The sequence below is a fragment of the Mirounga leonina genome, unplaced genomic scaffold (assembly GCF_011800145.1).
Source record: "Mirounga leonina isolate KUSES-001 unplaced genomic scaffold, KU_Mleo_1.0 Mir_92, whole genome shotgun sequence".
Taxonomy (NCBI): Eukaryota; Metazoa; Chordata; class Mammalia; order Carnivora; family Phocidae; genus Mirounga; species Mirounga leonina.
The window spans coordinates 16,835,835-16,858,062 of record NW_023270852.1 but is presented as its reverse complement, the minus strand read 5'-3'; the positions used below and the strand labels follow the sequence as shown (position 1 = coordinate 16,858,062).

The 22,228-nt window shown below is 36.3% G+C and overlaps 1 protein-coding gene across 6 annotated transcripts in view; it reads right to left on the bottom strand.

Moving 5' to 3' along the window:
* The window catches only part of ACER3 (alkaline ceramidase 3), a 165,816-nt gene that overhangs the window by 5,359 nt on the left and 138,229 nt on the right, over nucleotides 1-22,228 (bottom strand). For all 6 annotated transcript variants that reach the window (XM_034995231.1, XM_034995232.1, XM_034995233.1 and 3 more), the window contains 2 exons: nucleotides 6,791-6,892; nucleotides 4,461-4,565 (listed from right to left, as the gene is read on the bottom strand). In XM_034995231.1, the coding sequence (XP_034851122.1) occupies nucleotides 4,461-4,565; nucleotides 6,791-6,892 (207 nt within the window). The remainder of the gene's footprint in view (nucleotides 1-4,460; nucleotides 4,566-6,790; nucleotides 6,893-22,228) is intronic.

The following is a 22,228-nucleotide window of genomic DNA, read 5'->3' as shown; positions in this document are numbered from 1 at the left end:
TTAATGGATATAAAAAATATCTCATTGTTTTATTTAAAAATTTTTTTTAAAATAGGTAATATAATTATTTGTTAAAGATTTGGAAGAGTACATAGGAAAAAGATCTGTCTCCTACCTGGTACCTTTAGCCCAGAGAGAAATGCTAGTACTTACCAGTTAACATATACCCTCACAAAGATAATTAAGTATTTATGAGCATATATGTATATTTAGCCCTCTCCTTTTCACAAACATGAATAGCCTACTGTTTTAGAAGGTATTTTGATTACCAGTTAGATGATCAGTTTTCTATTTGCTTATTTGCACTAAATATCTCAACCCCCTCACCCCCACCATCATCTGGAGGTGATGTTCCTCATCATACTCCCATCTATCAGCCAGAGCATCCATTGATAAATAATACATATCAACTATCTCTAAGATGGTTGCCAAATGGTGTCATATCTTCCCCTCTCCTTTTTTATTTTTTTAATTTAAAAATGGTTTCAAACTTACAGGAAAGTTGCAAGATTGATATGAAGAATTCCTATATCCCCATCTCCCAGATGCCAAATTGTTATCATTTAACCACATTTGTTTTGCACACCCACACGTGTATATATTATAGAGTCTGAATGACATGATGCCCATCACCTCTAAATATTCCAATGTGTATCACCATAAAACAAGGACAGTGTCCTAAATTACTATAATACAACCCTTCCACTCAGGAAATTAATACAATACTAACATCCAACTCAAGACTTCATTCCAATTTTTTTTTTAAAGATTTTATTTATTTATTTGACAGAGAGAGACACGCGAGAGTGGGAACACAAGCAGGGGGAGTGGGAGAGGGCAAAGCAGGCTTCCCGCTGAGCAGGGAGCCCAATGTGGGGCTCAATCCCAGGACCCTGGGATCATGACCTGAGCCGAAGGCAGACGCTTAACGACTGAGCCACCCAGGCGCCCCCTTCATTCCAATTTTGTTGACTGTCCCAATAATTTCTCTTTTTTCCTTTCTGATCCAGGTTGCTATCTAGAAACATGCCCTGCATTTGGTTTTCATATCTTACAATTTTTTTCTAACTAGAACAGTTCTTCAGTCTTTTCTTGTCTCATAAACTTGATAGTCTTAAAAAGTATAGGACTTGCATTCTGTAGAAGGACCTTCAACATAGGTCCATCAATATTTCCTCATAACCAGACCTAGGCCATGCATATTTGGCAGGAATACTACAGAAATAATGCTGAGCTCATTTCAGTGTATTTTATCAGGAGACATACCATAATGACCTGCTCTGTCATGGCAATGTTAACCTTAAATGCATGGTCAAGTTGGTTGCTGCCAGTTTTCTTCACTGTAAAGTCACCATTTCCCCCTTTGTATTAGTATTTCATGTGGAGATATTCTAAATTACACCAATATGTGTTCCTCATCATACTTCCATCTATCAGCCAGAGCATCCATTGATAAATAATACATATCAACTATTCTAAGATGGTTGCCAAATGGTGATCATTTGTGACCACTGTTCCTTCTACATTTTTTTTTTTTTAAGATTTTATTTATTTATCTGACAGAGAGAGACAGCAAGACAGAGAACACAAGCAGGGGGAGTGGTAGAGGGAGAAGCAGGCTTCCCGCTGAGCAGGGAGCCTGATGCGGGGCTCGATCCCAGGACCCCGGGATCATGACCTGAGCCGAAGGCAGACGCTTAACGACTGAGCCACCCAGGCGCCCTCTTCTACATTTGTTATGGGGCATTCTTTTGTAAGAAGAGCTTCCCTTCTCATTTATTTGTATTAGTATGCACTCATAGATTCTCATTTTATTCAAAGGGTTATAACTTGAAATTCTTGCTATTTAATTTTGATATTCACACTATCTCAGGTTTAGAAGGCCAAACCTTGCCTTTCAGCCTTCACAGGGGTTCACAGAGCTAAGCAATACATGTATGTGTAAGCACATGTATACATATATATTTATAACTTATACAACACATACATCTAACTTTTTCCATATCTATGTGTACATTTATGTTGATGTCACACACTCATGTGTTCATACTAATACTATTTTTTAAGATTTTTATTTATTTATTTGAGAGAGCGAGAGAGCACAAGTAGGGGAGAAGGCAGCAGGCAGAGGGAGAAGCAGACTCCCCACTAAGCAGAGCCTGATGCGCAGCTCAATCCCAGGACCCTGAGATCATGACCTGAGCTTAAGTCCGACGCTTAACCGACTGAGCCACCCAGGCGCCCCTAATAATTTAAATTCTAATCTAACCCCCTCAAGATTCCATCTAGCTTTCCCTCTTTCCATATTTGTAAATCCCTTCTGAGACAGTGGAGAAATCAGGCTTTTGTAATCTCCAATATATTTACTTATTGTTTAATCAATGAATTTACTTGTTCAGTGTAACCCATTTCCTAACTCCAGCCACCTCCTCCACCCACCCTGCCATATCCCTTCCCCTCCTCACTCTGCTTCCCTGAACTGCACAGCAGCCACTTCCCCATCACCACCGGATCTGACCTCATTTCCTCATTCCTCACACACTGAAAGCGGCCACCGCGACACAGCACTTCTCCCCGCTCAGTACCCCGCCTCCCTGAAGGGTTTCCATACCAGGAGGAGAGAAGGCGAAAGGGAAAAGGAAAGGGAAACGGAAAGGGGAAGGTGAAAAAGGGGAAAGTGGGAACCCTAATGTTTAAAAAAATAGCATATGATGAGTATACTTTCACTTCTTATTTATTATAGAACTTTATGACTGTATTGTATTACACTGCAGTAATGTCCTCGGGACTTCTTGGGCAGTGTTAAGGTGCTAAGTTTATAATTCTCAGGCTCATTTTATAGTTATTATTTCTCCTCTTCTATCATTTTTCAATTTCCTCAAACATTTCCTATCCCGTCCCTTTTAAATTAGCTATTTCTAATGTGCTATGGGCTGAGAATCCAAATAATCAATGTAGTAACAGGTTGCAAAAAGTAAAATAAATATACTCACAGTCAGAGTTTAAGAGCTCTTCCATGACTAATAACCTTGAGCTCTTCAGAGCATGAATTCAATGATTCTTATTTAGCTGCCCAGAAGTTCTTTTTCTATAATCCTCAGGTAGTTATATTTTAGATAATTCACATTCCCTAAATAAATTGATCTCCAGAGAGTTGAGATGCAAATGTTATTTTGAGGAAATATTCTACAAATTTCAGTTGAGTAAATTTTCACATTGGTTCAAAAGAAAATTTTCTTCCCCTTTCTAAAATTTTTCAGCTCTCTCAACTCTTGAGAAGAATTTGAGATTAAACATATTCGGACCCCCTAGTAAAGAGATCAATAGGTACACATTCATTCATTAAATCATTTAATAATATATACTGAGTGCTTACTATCTGATAGCTATTGTTCTAAGCATTTGAGAGGGTAGCAGTGAATAAGATAAAGTCCCTTATCTCAAGGAACTTTAAGTCTAGCTGCTGGGGGCAAACAATAAAGCCTGGTAAGTGGAGAATGATATGGAGGCATTATTTGAATAGTGTGATCAGAGAGAATTCTAATTTCATTTTGGTTGTAAATGATTAACCTCCAACAGACTCGAGCAAGGGAAGAAAACTGGCAACTAACTTATCTCAGGGAAGGAACAAATTAAGCTGGGAACTTCTGATACACATGCTTTCCCAGTCTGCTACTTAGGGGATCTGGCTGCTTTTTCCCCTCTAAATTTGTTCTCTATAAACAAAGATATGTTGACAAACAACAACAAAATATGTTGATAAACAAAGAAATGGAAATGTTTACATTCTACTTGCTTTAAAAAGGAGATGAATGATTACTTAAAATGTAGGTCATGTGTCAGAGGTCAGTTAGTACAACTATCTCACTTTAAGGATGAGAAAACTAGGGACACCTGGGTGGCTCAGTCGGTCTGCCATCGGCTCAGGTCATGATCCCAGGGTCCTGGGATCTAGTCCTGCATCGGGCTCCTTGCTCAGTGGGGAGCCTGCTTCTTCCTCTCCCTCTGCCTGCCGCTCCCACTGCTTGCTCAGTCTCTCTGACAAATAAATAAAACCTTAAAAAAAGAAGAGGATGGGGCGCCTGGGTGGCTCAGTTGGTTAAGCGACTGCCATCCGCTCAGGTCATGATCCTGGAGTCCCTGGATGGAGTCCCGCGTCAGGCTCCCTGCTCAGCGGGGAGTCTGCTTCTCCCTCTGACCCTCCTCCCTCTCATGCTCGCTCTCATTCTCTCTCAAATAAATAAATAAAATCTTTTTTTTTAAAAAAAAGAAAAGGATGAGAAAACTAAGCTTCAGAGAGGGGAAGGGACTTGCTTAAGGTCACCCAGGGGCAGAGGCAAAGCTAGAACATAAGTCCCTGATTTTTGTCTCTGACATTTTATATTTACAACATCCTATTTGAAGGGTTAAGGGAAAAAAATACTTCAATGCTATGCTAAAAAAAACTCTCTCTTTCCTACCTGAAAAGGATGTGAAGATAAGAACCAAGGCCAGTTAAAATATGCCACCATGCATGAAACTGTGTGGTAACACCTATGATAGGTGGCACCTTCTTTCGAAAGTTCCTGTGTAAAGAAGGGGAAAGAAATCACCGTATTATTATTTTTTTAATATTAACAACTAATGCTGACAGCCTTTGAGCAATTTGAAATGTTATTCTCAGATAGGGCAATTATTTAATTTCCTTAAGTCTGCTGTAGTCTGCATATTGTTTTCCAAAGTATATTTTGAGGAATAGTGTTCCTAGCAGAAGTTCCATGAAGAAATGATTCTGTGTTCAAAGAAAACATAGAAAATAGTACATAGTTTATCGCTCTCTTGGAAACTGCAATGTCTATTAATAGAAAGAAGGCTTTGAGAAGTCCTATCAGAACTATACAAGAGTTATTTTCATTTTTTTTAAGGTAATGTACTAATGGACAGCCTAGGCGCAGCTGAGTCTCAAATTCTACATCTTTCGATTAAGTGTGTACCATAGTAATATTCTCATTTATTAGAAGGGAAAAAAAATCAATGTAAAACTATTTCTCTAGATATCCCATGAGTTTTTGAGACAATTACCATCTCTAAGAACCTACTTTATTTCTTAGTGGCTCTTATCCAGAGGAGGATGACTTATCTCAGCAGTGTAAACGCTCTAATGGGGCTTCTGCTGGGTAATACGGATTCAGAACCACTCATTCAGAACTTAGTCTTCTAAGCAAGGTATATTACTTGTTTGTTTGTGTACATTTAAAATATATATTTACTTATTGAATTTTTTATTTTGGAAAACTTCAAACATGTGCAAAAGTGGGCAAAATTATAATGTACCCATTATCCAGCTTCAACAATTATAACTTACAGCCAACCATCTAGACTCTCATCTACTTCTCCCCCTCCATATTTTGAAGTAAATCCCAGATATTGTATTATTTTAACTTTAAATACTTCAGTATGTGTCTCTAAAAGATTAAAACCTCTTTAAAGGGGTGCCTGGGTGGTGCAGTCGGTTGAGTGACTGACTCTTGGTTTCCACTCAGGTTGTGATCTTGGGGTCATGATCTCAAGGTCATGAGATCAAGCCCCAAGTAGGGCTTCACACTCAGCATGGAGTCTGCTTGCGATTCTCTCTCCCTCTCCCTCTCGTGCTTGCTCTAATAAGTAAATAAATAAATCTTAAAAAAAAACCTCTTTAAAACATAATAATACCATTTTCACATATAAAATATTAACAATAATCCCTTAATATCACAAAATATTCCATTACTGATTAAAGTTCCAATTCTCATAAGTTTAAAATTTTGTTTTGCAGTTTGTTTGCTTGAATCAAAATTTTAAAAAATCAACACTCTGCATTTGGTTGATACAGTATATCTCTTAAGTCTCTTATTTATTTTTAGATATTTTATTTCCTCTTTCTTTCTCTTTCCTTCTTTCTTTCCTCCTTCCTTCCTGAGAGAGAGAGAGAGAGAGTGTGCCCATAGGGGGAGGGGCAGAGGGACAGAGAGAATCCCAAGTAGACTCTTCGCTGAGCGCAGAGGCTGACACACAGGGCTCCATCTCACCAGCCCACGATCATGACCTGAGCCAAAATCAAGAGTCGGACACTTAACCGAATGAGCCACCAGGCACCCCTTAAGTCTCTTTTAATCTCTATGTTCCTCTTCCCTTTCTTACCCCCTCTGCCATTTATCCTGTAGATTTCCCACAGTCTGAATTTTGCTGATTGCCTCTCTCTGGTGCTTTTCAATATATGTGTTTATGCAAAACTTTAGGGCACAGAATTTTGAGTTGGAAGGACCCACTAGTTTAAGCTCTTCAACATGTTCATTTTATGTAAATTGAGGCCCAGAAAGATATTTATCTTAGTGACAGACTAAGGTCCACAGACCCAAAATTCAAACTCTAGTCAATACAAAATTGCTGACAAGATGGTAAAAGGAACACTTGCCTTTCTTAGAAAATAACATTAAGTATATTAAAGTACAAAATTATATGCATGTATCTTATGCTTCTTACAAATCATTAGTATTTTTTCAACACAGGAGATTAGGCAGATTTCAGAGGCCTAATTAACATCTGATCAACTCTGTAATTCTGTGATGCATACACACAAAAATCCCTACAGATATTATGTAATAGTCTTAGGTCCAAATTTTTAGGTTAATTAAGCAAGTATTCTCAGAATTTAACTTCAACAATGGGAAAAATTCACTTCATAGCACTAATAATTCTATATGCCTATGAAATTTTCTGCTTAATAGATTGCTTCCAAAAATATTTCTTAAAGATTGAAAATATATCTTACCTCAGTGAATCACAAAAGATGTTATCTATGTTCCATAATAGAAATCCCATTAAAAATATACCCAAGGATGTATAACCCAGTCCTCTGAGCCATGGATAAACCCTGTGGGGAAAAAAAAGAAAGCAAACTGAAATTTTGTTAAGTCATGTGATGATCAGAGCTTGAAGCTACTGCTTTCATGAGAAGGAAAGGTTTTCGTTAGTATAAAATAAAGATTTTATTTATTTATTTGACAGAGACACAGTGAGAGAGGGAACACAAGCAGGGGAAGCGGAGAGGGAGAAGCAGGCTCCTGGCTGAGCAGGGAGCCCGATGCGGGGGCCGATCCCAGGACCCTGGGATCATGACCTGAGCCAAAGGCAGACGCTTAACGACTGAGCCACCCAGGTGCCTGGTTTTCATTAGTATTAAAAGCAAACTTATCTATTAAATTCTCTAATATATTTGCCTATTACATTTAGCCATTAAAAAAATGAGAAAGAATATGCCATTAAGACTTTGCTAAGTGTTTCAAGAAAGTAAACTGAAGGCCCCCAATAACTTTATCAGTCCCCTGGAAGAGGCAGGGGGGTGCTGGAACAGAATTAACATTGAGTCACCTGCTCTGTGTCAGGCAGGCACCATAGTCAACTGGATATACAAGCAAATGAATAAAATCTTCAAATAAACCCTATAAGGCAGGTATTAGTCTTTGCACTTCACTGATAAGAAAACTGAAGCTTAGTGAGTTACCCAAAATAAGAACAGTAGCTTATATATTTTTATAGCTTCAATGATGTATCACTGACTTACATTTAACTGAATATATTTCAAGTGTACATTTGATCGGTACATTTGTATATATCCATGAAACACTACAATCAAGACAATAAATATATCCATCATCTCCAAAAGCTAGTTTGCATTTTTTTAGAATGTTATATAAATGGAATAACACAGTATATCCTCTTCACTGTATGGCTCCTTTCACTTGGCATAGTTATTTTAAAATTCATCCATGTTGTTATGTGTATCAATACTTCATTTCCTTTAATCGCTGAGTAGTATTCCATTGTATGGATATACCACAACTTGTTTATCTGTCCAAATGTTGGTGGACATTTATGTTGTTTCCATTTTTTTCTATAACAAATAAAACAGCTATGAACACTGATAAGTAAGTTTTTGTATGAACGTATGCTTTCATTTCTATTGGGTAAAAAGCTAGGAGAGGAATAGCTGTATTGTACGGCAGGTGAACGGCAGGTAAACGTTAAACTTAAGGCACTGTTAAACTGCTTTCCTAAGTGACGGGATCCTTTTACATTCCCACCAGCAGTGTATGAGTATTGTTCTATATCCTCACCGACACTTGGTGTAACATGGGTATTTTTTTTTTTTTAATTTTAGTTGTACGTTGTAGGTGTCAGTGGTATCTCACTGTTGTTTTAATTTGCATTTCCCTAATGACTGTTGTGGAACATCTTCTCATGTGCTATTTGCGGTCCATGTATCTTCTTTGGTAGTTTGTTGAATCTTCGCATGTTTAAAAAAATTATTTGCCTTCTTATTGAGTTATAAGAGTTCTTTATATAGTCTAAACATTAAATCCTTTGTTGGATATATATTTTGTATTTTCTCCAAATCTGTGATTTGCCTTTCACTTTTTTTTTTTTTTAAGATTTTATTTTATTTATTTGACAGAGAGAGAAAGAAAGAGTGAGCACAAGCAGGGGAAGCAGCAGGCTGCCCACTGAGCAGGGAGCCCAACGTGGGGTTCGATCCCAGGACCCTGAGATCATGACCTGAGCTGAAGGCAGCCACTTAACTGAGCCACCCAGGCGCCCCTTGCCTTTCACTTTCTTAATGTCTTTTGAAGAAAAAAATTTGTTATTTTGATAAAGTTCAATTTATCAATTTTTTTCATTATAGTTGTGTTTTTTGTATCCTATTTAATAATTTTGCCTAACCAAAGGCTGCAGAGACTTTCTATACGTCCTTCTAGAAGTTTTACAATTTTAGCTTTTACATTTAAGGAAATGATTCAATTCTAGTAATTTTTGTAATGGCATTAACTTTTATAATGGCATGAGTTTAAGTTCATTTTTAAAATAAGAATATCCAGTTGTTTCAGCACAATTTATTGAAAAGATTATCCTTTCCCCCACAGAATTACCTTTGAATGTTTACTTAACATCAGGTCAGTATGGATGAATGGTCTACTTTTGGATGTTTTATTGATCTATATTTCATTCTTCAATTCATTCAATCATTCAATTCAATTCATTCAATCAAGACAATACCACATTGTCTTGATTAGTGCAGCACAGAGTAAATCAAGGAGTGTAAGTCCTCTTTGTCATTCCTTTTTTTTTTTTTTAAGATTTTATTTATGCATTTGAGAGCACTCGTGGGAGCATGGGGGGGCGGGGGGAAGGAGAGGGAGAAGCAGGCACCCCACTGAGCAGGGAGCCCAATGCGGGGCTCGATCCCAGGACCCCTGGATCATGACCTGAGCTGAAGGCAGACGCCTAACCGACAGAGCCACCCAGGCACCTGTGTCATTCTTTTTTAAAATTGTTTTAGTTCTTCTAGATCCTTTGCATTCCCATATAAATTTCAGAATCAGTTTCTTAATTTTTACCAAAAAGCCCACAGAGATTTTGATTATGATTGCATTAAACTTATAGATCAGTTGGGGAGAACTGACATCTTAACAATATTGAGTTTTCTAATCCATGAAAATGGTATATCTATCCATTTATTTAGGTCTTTTTAAATTTCTCTCAGCAAAAAACTGTTCATTGTAGTTTCCCATATGCAGGTCCTACATACAGTTGCTAAATTTAATCCTTAAACATCTGATTTTTTTTGGTGCTACTGGAAATTGTATTTTTGAAATTTCACTTTTCAATTGTTGGCTGCTAGTATATAAAAATATGATTTTTGAATATTCATTTGAATTTCATGACCTTGCTGAATTCCAACTAACTACTTCTAGTAGTTTTTTGGTACATGTCCTATGACATTTTCTGTACATGATCATGCAATTTGCAAATACTATATTGGACAAGCCTTCAACCAGTGTAATGTTGAATAGAAGTGGTGATAATAGATATTCTTGTTTTATTCATCATTTTAAAGATACCTTTTTTTTAAACATTTCATTACTACATGTATTAGATGCTGTAGAGTTCACAAGTTAAGAAAGTTCCCGTCTATTACTAAATTGTAAAGGGTTTTATTTTGTTTTTAGTTTGTAAATAGCTGTTGAATTTTATAGAATGCTCTTTCTAAATCTACTGCTATCTTCATGTACTTTTTTTTTTAAGTATGGTGAACGACAAGAATAGATTTTCTCAAATATTTTATTTTTAACTGTAAGTATTTGTATATAAATGAATGAAAAAGGGTAGTTTAAAAACCACCAGGAAAGCACAAACCTGGCTGTGCATGGAAAAAGCATTATTGCCACTGTTTGAGAAAGGTTCTCAGAGAAGATTAGGTTAAGAGAATCACAGTCTATCTTCAGCTTTTCAGAGTTTATCATAACCCCATTTAGGGGAGGCAAGAATGAGTCCCAGGAAACATAGGGCTCAACACAGTGAAGGCATCTGGCAGGGCTGCAGTGTGGGCCAGGTGCTGAGATGTGACAGAATATGATCAATGGGAGTAGGGTACTCTCTATTTTCTGCGTCTAAGCTTACTTACCGGGGCCAATCTTCAGCTCTCAGCAGTAGTTCAAAGCAAAATTCTTCTGTGGGGTGAAATGAATGTCTTTGGTTATCCAGGCAGCAGGGTACAGAGGAGAGAGCAAGAATTTCATCAGCACATGGTCCCTACAAGCTAAGTAGATAAGATTCTGGGGACAGACTACCCATTATTAACAGGTATGAGAATGTGTAATACAGAAGGCCCTCAACATATCTGGGTCTGGAGTCACATTGCTTCATTCTGGACTACCTTCCTGACTAGGGTATAGTTATCATCTGAGAAATTCTTTCCCTACCTCTTCACCCTGAGAATTGCCTTTACCTTTCTCAACGTTAGATCTCCTATGTCTTGTATCTCATGTCTTCCTCCTTTTTGGTTTACTCTCTCATTATACATCTGTCAGTAAGTTTCTGAGTAATAGTTTACGGACTATAACTTTTTTTGAGAACTCAAATATATGAGTTGATAGTTTGGTTGGCTGCAGGATTCTAAGTTAGAATTCTAGATGCCAGTTTTGTTTTGATAAGTCGCACACCATTCTGATTCCTGATCCTTTGTATTTCTGCCTTCTAAGTCTACAAACTTGTGGAATCTTCCTTGTCAAGAATTCTGAAACTGGCATGGGTCTATTTCTACCCATTGTGTTGAATAGCCAATGGGTTGTTTCAATGTAATAATTCATGTCTTTCAATTGCAGAATATTTTCTTAAGTAACTTTGGTAATGATCCCTTCTCTTCCATTTTATCTGCATTGTCCCCTCCCTTTTTTATGCTGGTTCTTGTATCTGGCCCAGTAATATTGAGTCTCTTCTCCATTTCTTTCTCATCATCCTGATGGCACCCAGGTGTGTGTGTGTGTGCGTGTGCTTCTGCCTTTTCTGCTGTGAAGCTCACAGACTTGAGGAAACACTTCACTGTTTCTACAGCAGTGGTGATGAGTGGGCCCAAGGGTCCTGAGGCCTCATGCTATCTTGTTTACTCTGGACCACACCATGGGTTTAGTGTCTTTCCTGTGGTAGATTCTTACTGGTGGATGGGGGATGATGGACCATAATGCAATCACAATGTGTGTTCTGGAGAAGGAATTCCAGTGGCTTCTTTAACTGTAGCTTTCAAACCATTCACTTCAGTTTTCCATTTTACTGTATTTTTAGTATCTTCGGGGGGGCGGGTAGAGATTCTCTGACTGTTCCTTTTTTTATACTGCATCCTACTCTTGACTCACAGATATAGTATATTTCTAGAAATATGAATGGATTAATGATATTTGTTGTTTTGTTATTTTTGAAGTTTTCTTCTTCATGCATAAGTTGTTTGTTCTAAGTTGATTTTCTTCCCCCTTATTTGTTTTGGTCTCTTTCATACTGGATGCATTCATCATGTCTGGCACTGTTTCCTCATTCTTTTTTTTTTTTAAGATTTTATTTATTTGACACAGAGAGACACAGTGAGAGATGGAACACAAGCAGGGGGAGTGGGAGAGGGAGAAGCAGGCTTCCCGCTGAGCAGGGAGCCCAATGCGGGGGCTCGATCCCAGGACCCTTGGATCATGACCTGAGCTGAAGGCAGATGCCCAACGACTGAGCCACTCAGGCGCCCCTGTTTCCTCATTCTTAAGAATGGGAAAATAAAAAGATGACCACAAGCTCTAAGCATGTGGTTGAGGCCCTTAGACTAGTAACCTTTATTGTAGGGTTATTTTGCTGCGCCAATTGTTAGGGAACCCCCAAATCAGTATCGTTAGATCTTTTAGGCTTCTCATATTCCCTAAAAGAAGATTCTCTCAATTTTCTGCTTAGAAGTTTTTACATTCAACATTCAAAATGCATAAGGTCATCCAATTTCTCTGATTTCACCATGGTATTCACATGCTCAGTTGTGTCTGGCAAAGCCCAATCTAGAGACATTGCTCACCTTTACCAGAAAATAAACCTACAGGCTCCTGCAGTTATTCAGTGGTATGGAATAGGTGAGGGGATGTGAGCATTTAACAGCTTCTTAAGGCTTTTAACCAGTCCTCTTTATGTTAAACCCCACTTCCATCTGCTTTTCCAAACTGTCTGTTGCTGTTAATGCTTGATACTTGATACTTGAGAAAATTCTGATGTAAACTGGAGGTTCTTTGTTTAAAATTCGGCTTTCTTGGATTAGCCATAATCCATCTATTTTTCAGCTTTTAAAATTTTATTGAGTCTTCTTGTGGGTTTATGCTTTATAAATAAATTCCTTTGCTGGAGTTTTAGTAGGGTTTGAGAAGGGAGCAAAATTAGATTGAAGATGTTGATCTTTAATGTTGTATGTTTTCTTTTCATTAATGTCTGACCTTTAGTAGTCCCATTCTTCATTTCTATGTGGATTGATTCTATTGATCCTTTTTCTAATTATTGAAGTTGTATGTTTAGTTCATTATTCTTCAGTTTCTCTACTTCTAATATAAACATCTAAGGCATAAATTTCCCTCTAAGAACCAGTACTTTGTAGTACTTGATTTGTAGTACTTTCACTATGATTACTTTGTAAGTATTATTTCTACTGTGATTTTTTTTTTCTTACTTGTATTTACAAGTGTGGTTTTAAGTTTCCAAATATATGGGCTATTTTGACTAATCCTGTTTTGACTAGTTGTACTATAGTCAGAGAACATGTTATACTTTAAAGTTTGTTGAACCTTGCTTTAAAACTAGTGTCTGGTAGATTTAATAACTACTCCATGCATGCTTGAGAAGACCAAGCTTCTTTAACTTAAATATATTACATCAACTTGTTATTGTATTTTTCAAATTTTGTCTATATCCTTGTTCATATGGTTACTGTGTTAAAATATTTCAGCATGATGGAGCACTGATAGACTTCTCTTCGTAATTCTGTCAATTTTTGCTTAAAATTTTCCATACAAGGTTTAGAACTGCCTTTTTTTCCCTGGTAAATCAAATCTTTTAATAATAATGTAGCAAACACATTTGTTTTAAATAATGCTTTAATTTTTTTTGTTATTAAAACAGCTAGTCCAACTTTCTTTTAGTCAGTATTTGTGTGGCACATATTGTTTTTATACCCTTTTCTTTTAAAAGTACTGTGTATTTAGGTGGATTTTTTGAGACTAATCAGGTGGTTTTATTATCAAATGTAATAATTCTATGAAAACTCAGTAGTATTATAGTAAGTATTACTTTCTTTCTTAAAGTCTTTCAGAGCTTTGGGCAGACAGCATCTTAAGCACCAAGAATAAACAACTCTACTGATCTTAAGTGCCAGTTGTCACCAATTTTCATACAAAATGGTTTTTTTGCTTTTTCCTACTGCAGTTAAATGGCCATTGCTAGTCAGGTGAAGAGAATGTCTGGCTCTCCACTCAAGGTATTAAAGTAATGCTAAGTAAATGAAAATAGCCACATAAAGCTGCATGACATATCCAAGCCAAGGATAATAACAGTATCTTAAACAAGCATTTAGTTAATCAAGTCCTGTCTTCCTCTTTGGAGTTACATAATGCAGCAGTACTAGCTAGCTAGAGTCTAATATGGCACTTTTGTAGCATAAACATATAGTGCTAAACACGGACAGTATCAATCAGGACCTGCTCTAACCACTTCAGTGTTTACCTCTCAGTCCAGCATGCTGACGATAATAGTTTTAATCATTTGACAGGCATGGAGACAAAGGTTTAAGGCTATATCTTAATATATACACGCATTCACTTCAATTAGTATATTGCTTTCTAGAATATAACTGTTGAAATATTCTCATTTTGTGATATTAAGAACTATGGAATTTCTTTTATTAAAGTCCAAACCATCAGTGATGGGAAAAGTACAATATAAAATAACACATATGAAGCCACAATGTTCCCTTACAATTTAAACTAGAAATTACTAACTACACATAGCTGCTTCATTTTTGGTTTCACATTTTGGCTCCTAGTTCATTCCTATTTACAACTGGTACCTGCTGAGAAAAGAGATACAACTCTTTTTTTTTTTTTTTTTAAGATTTTATTTATTTATTTGAGAGAGAGAGAATGAGAGACAGAGAGCATGAGAGGGAGGAGGGTCAGAGGGAGAAGCAGACTCCCTGCCGAGCAGGGTGCCCGATGCGGGACTTGATCCCGGGACTCCAGGATCATGACCTGAGCCGAAGGCAGTCGCTTAACCAACTGAGCCACCCAGGCGCCCCGAGATACAACTCTTAAGCTATGTATATTTTGTGGTGGGTGGGCAATGTACTGTGTATTTATGTTTTAATCACGCTTTTTATGAATAGCACATAGCTGGATTTCTTTTCCCTGCTTGAGAGTTTTTGTTTTTTAATTGCTTAGATTTGTCCATTTATATTTACTGTGATTAGTGATATATTTTGAATTATTTCTACCCCTTTAGTTTCTGCTTTGTATTTGTTCTGACTTCTCTCTGCTTCCCTTTTTATCCTTCTTTTCTTAATTTCTTTTGGATTCAGTTTATTTTTTTTTAATTTATTTTTTTTTAAATTTATTTTTGAGAGAGAGAGAATGACAGAGAGAGAGAGAAGGAGAAGGGTGAGGGTCAGAGGGAGAAGCAGACTCCCTGCCGAGCAGGGAGCCTGATGTGGGACTCGATCTCGGGACTCCAGGATCATGACCTGAGCCGAAGGCAGTCACTTAACCAACTGAGCCACCCAGGCGCCCTTTAAAATTTTTTAAGATCTTATTTATTTATTTGGCAGAGAGAGACACAGCGAGAGAGGGAACACAAGCAGGGGAAGTGGGAGAGGGAGAAGCAGGCTTCCCGCTGAGCAGGGAGCCCGATGTGGGGCTCGATCCCAGGAAGCTGGGATCATGACCTGAGCTGAAGGCAGCTGCTTAACAAGTGAGCCACCCAGGTGCCCCTGGATTCAGTTTATATAATTCCATTTACTCCCTCATGTTTTTGAAAGTCACTACAAAATCAACTACTGTTTCTCATGGTTATCAAAAACACACACGTAAAATCTAAAATCAATCACTGTCTGTACCTTCTTCCAAAATAAAAAGGACCTTAGGAACTATGTAACTAAGATTATCCTCTTGTATCTCATATTATTTTGTCCACCACTTTAGTTTCATTTAAAAATATATCAAAATGGATATTAAATAGTCACAATATTTTGTTCAGATAATCCCACAGGTTTATCATTTTTTCTCCACCAGCTAAAGTAGTTCCTAAAGGGAAAGTCTTTTAGTGAGGTATATTGGTAAACTTTCTCCATTTTTAAAGTTTGTTTTAAAATGTCTTTATCTTGTCCCTGTTTTTAAAAGATATTTGGGTACATAATTCTAAGTTGATGGTTAATTTCTCTCAGCATTTTTAAGATAATAATCTACTGTGTTTTGGCTTCCATTGTTGCTGTTGAGAAGTCTGTTGCTGACTATTCCTTTGTTAGTAATATATCTTTTATCTCTGGATGTTGTAAGATCTTTCTCTTTGGATTTCAGCAATTTCAGTATGCTTTTTCTACATTCAACTGCAAATAATATCTCTATATAGAGCAGAAAAGAATTTAATATTCAATTCCAACCAAAATGATGAATGAGCAAGGATTAGGCTCTCTAGGAATGACTCATGAACACTACCACAGAATTATCTTGCCAAAGTAACTTTTTTCTTTTTCACATTTAGGAAGCCAGAGAATTGGGAGGCCTCTGGACCACTGTTTCACCCAGCATCATATTGTAACCTTAGCTATAATTCATATCAGGAAGCTATCATCACACTTGTTTCCAGAGCCATGATGCACACCTTAGATCCATTCTAGTAAACGAATGCTTTACATACTACCATTTCTCTTCCCCACTTAACTTGGTTCTGAATTCAATCTTATGTGAATACATGTGATTGTCAGAACCTGAATGTATCTGGAAACTTATCGGCAAAAGAAATAAGGGAAATACAGCTCTTAGCTTTCTAGCATCTACATTACACCTACTATCTCTTTGAATATCTATTCTGTCCCAATTTTTTCCTATTCTTTCCCTTGGAACTGCAATAAGAAGTGTTATTTCTCTATAATGCTTTCTGGCTTATTTCTTTAGACTTGCCTTCCAATTTAATTAATTCTCTCTTCATCTGTGTCTAATCTACTTTTTAGCTTATCCACTGAGTTTTTTATTTCAATATATATTTTTTAATGTTAGAAGTTCATTGATTCTTTTTCAAATCTGGAATTTCACTTTTGATAATCTCCTGTTCCTTGGTCACCTTTTCATTTTCTCTTTCATTTCATTAAATATTTCCTAAATAGTTACTTTATATTTCAGCATCTGATTTGGGGGGTTTATTTCTACTGATTTGTGTTTCTCCTGACTTTTACTTATGGTAGTTTATTTCCTCCTCTGGTTTTGGAATTGATTGGCGCACTTGTTTGATCTCCATCCAATCTGCAGAAATCCTAAGGGGCTTACATGAAATTACATTTCTTTAAAGATACTTTGCTTTTGCTTCTCTCAGATATACTGGAGCTCTAGGAATGCCGGATCAGTTTAAGATAATTTTACACCTTGAAGTTTCCCAAACAATAAAGGTAATGTGTATTTGAATCCAAAATCTGTGGGAAGGCAGAACAGTGACTACAAATTCAGAGGGGAGTCATTTTTCCTACCTAAAACTAATGCTAAAAGACAAGCTGCCTCATAACTGCTCATGATCTCAGAACTCATTTGTCAGTTTAGTTTTCAATTCCTTCTTTGCATTTGGTGCTTTAGAATTTTCTTTACATTTTTTTGAGTTCAGCTATGCATTTAAAAGGATGTTTGTTGTGCTTCATCCACAATTTCTAGATGTTTTGTTACAAAAGAAATTTTCAGATATATATTTTTATAGTAAAAAACAAAACAAAACAAAAACAAAAAACAAGTTCTAGAGTTTCAATCTGATTTTAAAATATCTTTACTGACAAGCACTATTCTGAGTTCCAGAGGTTACCATGATAACGAAGACTTCAAGAAACATAATCTAGATGGACAAGACAGATAGGTAAACAATGAAAAATACTAAATGAAATGATCACCAAAAGAAGCTGTGGCAAGACAGATAAAAGAAAGATGTTTTATCTCCTAGGACTTCCACTGTTACACACTTTTTACAGATCTGTCATTTGTGTTTCTAGAAGCATTGGTATCTTATTTTTTGGACTTGATGTAGGCAAGAACTGTATTTTATGCTTCTTTACACTTCCCGAGGGGGCCTAGATTAAAAGCAGAATAAATTAGGAACTTCTGTTTCTGGGAAGATGAAACAGACACACTTTTCCCTGTTCTCCCCACTAGGTATAATTAAAAATCCTGAACAGGGGTGCCTGGGTGGCTCAGTTGGTTAAGCGACTGCCTTCGGCTCAGGTCATGATCCTGGGGTCCTGGGATCGAGTCCCGCATCGGGCTCCCTGCTCAGCGGGGAGTCTGCTTCTCCCTCTGACCCTCCCCCCCTCATGCTCTCTCTATCTCATTCTCTCGCTCAAATAAATAAATAAAATCTTTAAAAAAAATAAAAAATACAAAATAAAAATCCTGAACATTACATAAAAACAAACATAAGAAGACTCTGAAAGGTGGAGAAGGCCAACTGGCTAGAGACTTTGGGACCTGAGTTACACTACAGTGATGAGTTCCATGTGTTTTCTTTTTGCCTCATATATCCCAGAGTTGGAACTGAAGATGCTAGCAACCCAGAAATGCCACTAGGTACAGACCAAAAAAAAAAAAAAAAAAAAATCCTAACAAAAGCCTGCTCTCTCTAGCCAAATGACCAGAAAAGAGGCAGCCTAGTAAGAGTGAAAATTTACATAGTAACTACTATTCTAGAGCCAAACACCCCAGAAAAAACTCTAGCCTCACCCCCATCCATGCTGCAAAGACTGAGTGGGGATTCTAGACTTCCTTCCTCATCAGGTCATAAGAAGGTGGGACTATAACAAAAGATCAGCATTCATGTTATTGGTGTCCTGGAAGGAGAAAAGAAAGAAGGCAGGGCTGAAAAAGTATTTGAAATAATGCCTGAAAACATTCAAATTTGGCCAAAAAAACTCCTCCCCTCACAACAACAACAACAAAAAACACTATAAACCCACAGATTCAAGAAGCTAAGCTAACCTCAAACAAGCTAACCCAAAGAAATCCACATCAAGAAGACACATCACAGACAAAATTTTGAAAACTAAAGACAAGGGGAAATCCTGAAAAGAGTGAGAGAGAAGCAACACCTTTCCTATACTACAGGAAATAAAAAATTTGAATGACAGGATCTTTCATCAGAAAACCTGAAGGCCAGAAAAAAGTTGCACAACATTTTTCAAGTTCTGAAAGAGAACTGTCAACCTAGAATTCTGTAACCAGAGAAGAAATCAAGATACATTTTCACATGAAGAAAAACCTAGAGGATATAATGCCAACAGATCTACCCTAAAAGAATGGCTAAGAAAGTTTTCTAAACAGAAAGGAAATGAGGAGAGAAGGAATCTTAGAACGTTAGAGAGGAAGAAAAAGGACAGAGTAAAAATATGAATAAACATAATACATTTTTCTTTCCCTTTGAGTTTCTAAATTATGTTTTATGGTGGGGCAAAAACCATAATACTGTCTGATGTAGTTATAAATGCATGTAAAATGCATATTTTAAGTGGTGCAGGGTGCACCTGCAGGTTAAATTTTTCCCCTCAAAAAGGATATGTTGAAGTCCTAAGTCCCAGTACCTCAGAATGTGACCTTATTTGGAAATAGGGTCATTGCAGATATAATTAGTTAAGATGAGGTTATACTGGAATAGAGTGGGCTCCTAATCCAATATGACTGATGTTCTTATAAGAAAACAACCATGTAAAGACACGGAAATAGAGGACAACACCATGGCATAACAAAGGCAGAGGCAGAAATTATGTGGATAAAAGTCAAGGAGTGCCAAACATTGTCAGCAAATCACCAGAAGCTAAGAAGTAAAGGATGGATTCCCCTACAGGTTTCAAAGGAATCATGGCCATACTGACACCTTGATTTCTGACTTCTAGCCTTGAGAACTGTGAAACAAAAAGTAAAACTATAAACCAATATCTTTCATGATTATAGATGTAAAAATCCTTAACAAAATATTAACAAGTATCATTTGGCAACATATAAAAACAATTTTATCTAAAACTAATGATGTAATGTATGGGGATTAACATAAGAATAAAAAACCCCACAATTTTATACCATGATTAAGTGGGGTTCATTCAGAATACAAAGATGGTTCAATATTTGAAAATCAATCAATGTAATAACACCATACTCAGAGACTGCAGAAAAAATCGTATGATCAAATCAACTGATATTGAAATGTCTGACAAAACTGAACAACTTCCTCAACTTGATAAAGAACATCTACAAAAACCATACAGCTAACACTGCACTTGAGTTAATGGTGAAAGACTTAATATTATTTCCCCTAAAACTGAAAACAAGGCAAGGATATCTACTATCACCACTCTTATTCAATATAGTCCTAGAAGTTCTAGAGAGAATAAGGCAAAAATGGAAATCAAAAGCACATACATTAGAAAGCGTGGTAAAAACTGTCCCTATCTGCAGGAAATCTCAAGGAATCTGTAAGTCTTCTAAAACTATTAAGTTCAGCAAGGTGGCAGAATACAAGATACACATAAAGAAAACCAACTGTATTTCTATATAATAGTAATGAACATGTGGACACCCAAATTTAAAAATAAAATACCATTTACAATTGCTCAAGAAATGGAAACTCCAAAATGTCAATGAACAAAATCAAAGATGATCAAAATAAATGGAGAGACATGTGTGTTTACAGACTGGAAGACTCAACATAGTAAAGATGTGAATTCTTTGCAAATTGATATGCAGGTTTAATACAATTCCTATCAAAATCCCAACAAAAGATTTAAATATACACATATTTAAATATATATAGTAAAATTTATATGGAAAGACAAATGAACCCAAACACCTTTTTTCAATTGTGAAAAGAACTGAGAGGAATCATTAGTCTACATGATTTGAAGAGTTGTTTTATATATAGCTACAGTACTCAAGAGTGTAGCACTGGTGGAGGGACAGAGACACAGATCAATGTAACAAAATAAAAAACCGAGAAATAGATCCACACAAATATATATGAATCATTTTTGAGGAAAGAGCAAAACAATACAGTGGAGAAATTTCAGATAGCCTTTTCAACCAGTGGTCCTGGGGCAGATGGACATTCATAGGTAAAAAAAAAAAATGGACCTTGACCTAAGCCTTATACCTTATATGAAAATTAACTAAAAATAAATCACGAACTCAAATGTAAAATGTAAAACTATACAGAACTTTTAGAAAACAAACAAACAAACAAACAAACAGGATAAAATCTAGGGTTAGGGAGAGAGTCCTTATATTTGACACCAAAAGTATGATCCATTAAATGAAAACTGATAAATTGGACTTCATCAAAATTAAACTTTTTTGCTCTGTGAAAGACTCTGAAGAGTATGAGAAGACAAGGTACAGTCTGAGAGAGAAAATATTTGTTAGCTACATATTTGATGAAGGATTAGTATCTAAAATATATAAAGAACTCTCAAAACTCAACTGAAAAAAAAGAGAAACAATACCATCAGAAAATGGGTAAAGACACGAACAATCATTTCAACAAAGAGGATATACAGATGGCAAATAAGTACATGAAAATATGTTTATCTTTAGACATTAGGGAAATGAAAATTAAAACCACAGTGAGAGATTAGTGCATACCTGTAAGAATGGCTAAAATAGTGACAACACGAAATGTTGACAAGAATGCAGAGAAACTGGGTTACTCATACACTGCTGGTGGAAATGTAAAATGGTAGAACCACCTTGGAAAACAGTATGACAGTTCTGAGAAAAACTAAACATATAACCATGATACAACTTAGCAATTTCACTCTGGGCATTTATTCCAGAGAAAGGAAAATTTACATTCACATAGAAACCTATAAACAAGTGTTCACAACAACTTTATTCTTTATAGTCAAAAACTAGAAACAATCCAGATGTCATTTAACAGGTCAATGGTTAAACTGTGGTACATCCATATCACGGAATACTACTCAGCAATAGAAAGGGATGAACTATCGACACACTCAACAACATGAACTTATCTCCAGTAAATTATGCTGAGTGCAAAAGGCCAATCCCAAAGGTTATTATATATACTGTATGATTCCATTTATATAATATTTTTGAAATAAAAAAATTATAGAAATGAAGGACAGATTAGTGAATGCCAGGGATTAAGGATAGGTGGTGAGAGAATGGGGTAGGAGAGAAGTGGGTACGGCTATAAAAGGACAACACAGGGATGCTTGTGCCAATGGAATTGTTCTGTATCTTGACTCTGCCAATGTCAAATCCTGGTTGTAATGTTGTACTATAGTTTTGCAAGACATTATCAGTGGAGAAAATTGGTAAAGGGTACAGAAGATCTCTATTATTACAATACACGTGCTTCTACAATTACCTCAAAATAAAAAGCTTAATTAAAAAAGGATAAACCCATAAATCATATTATTTATTTATTGAGCACATGCTGTATGGCCAGGTCCCATGGAAATTACTCACATGAATATTTATTATTTAATCTTCATAAACTCTATAAAGATTATGACTATTTCCTAAATCATCTCTCTGGAGTACTGATTCTGACACTGTCTTCCTTAAATAGTGTATTGTAAGAAGGGTTCTGAGTTAAGTAGTTTGAGAAACAAAAACAA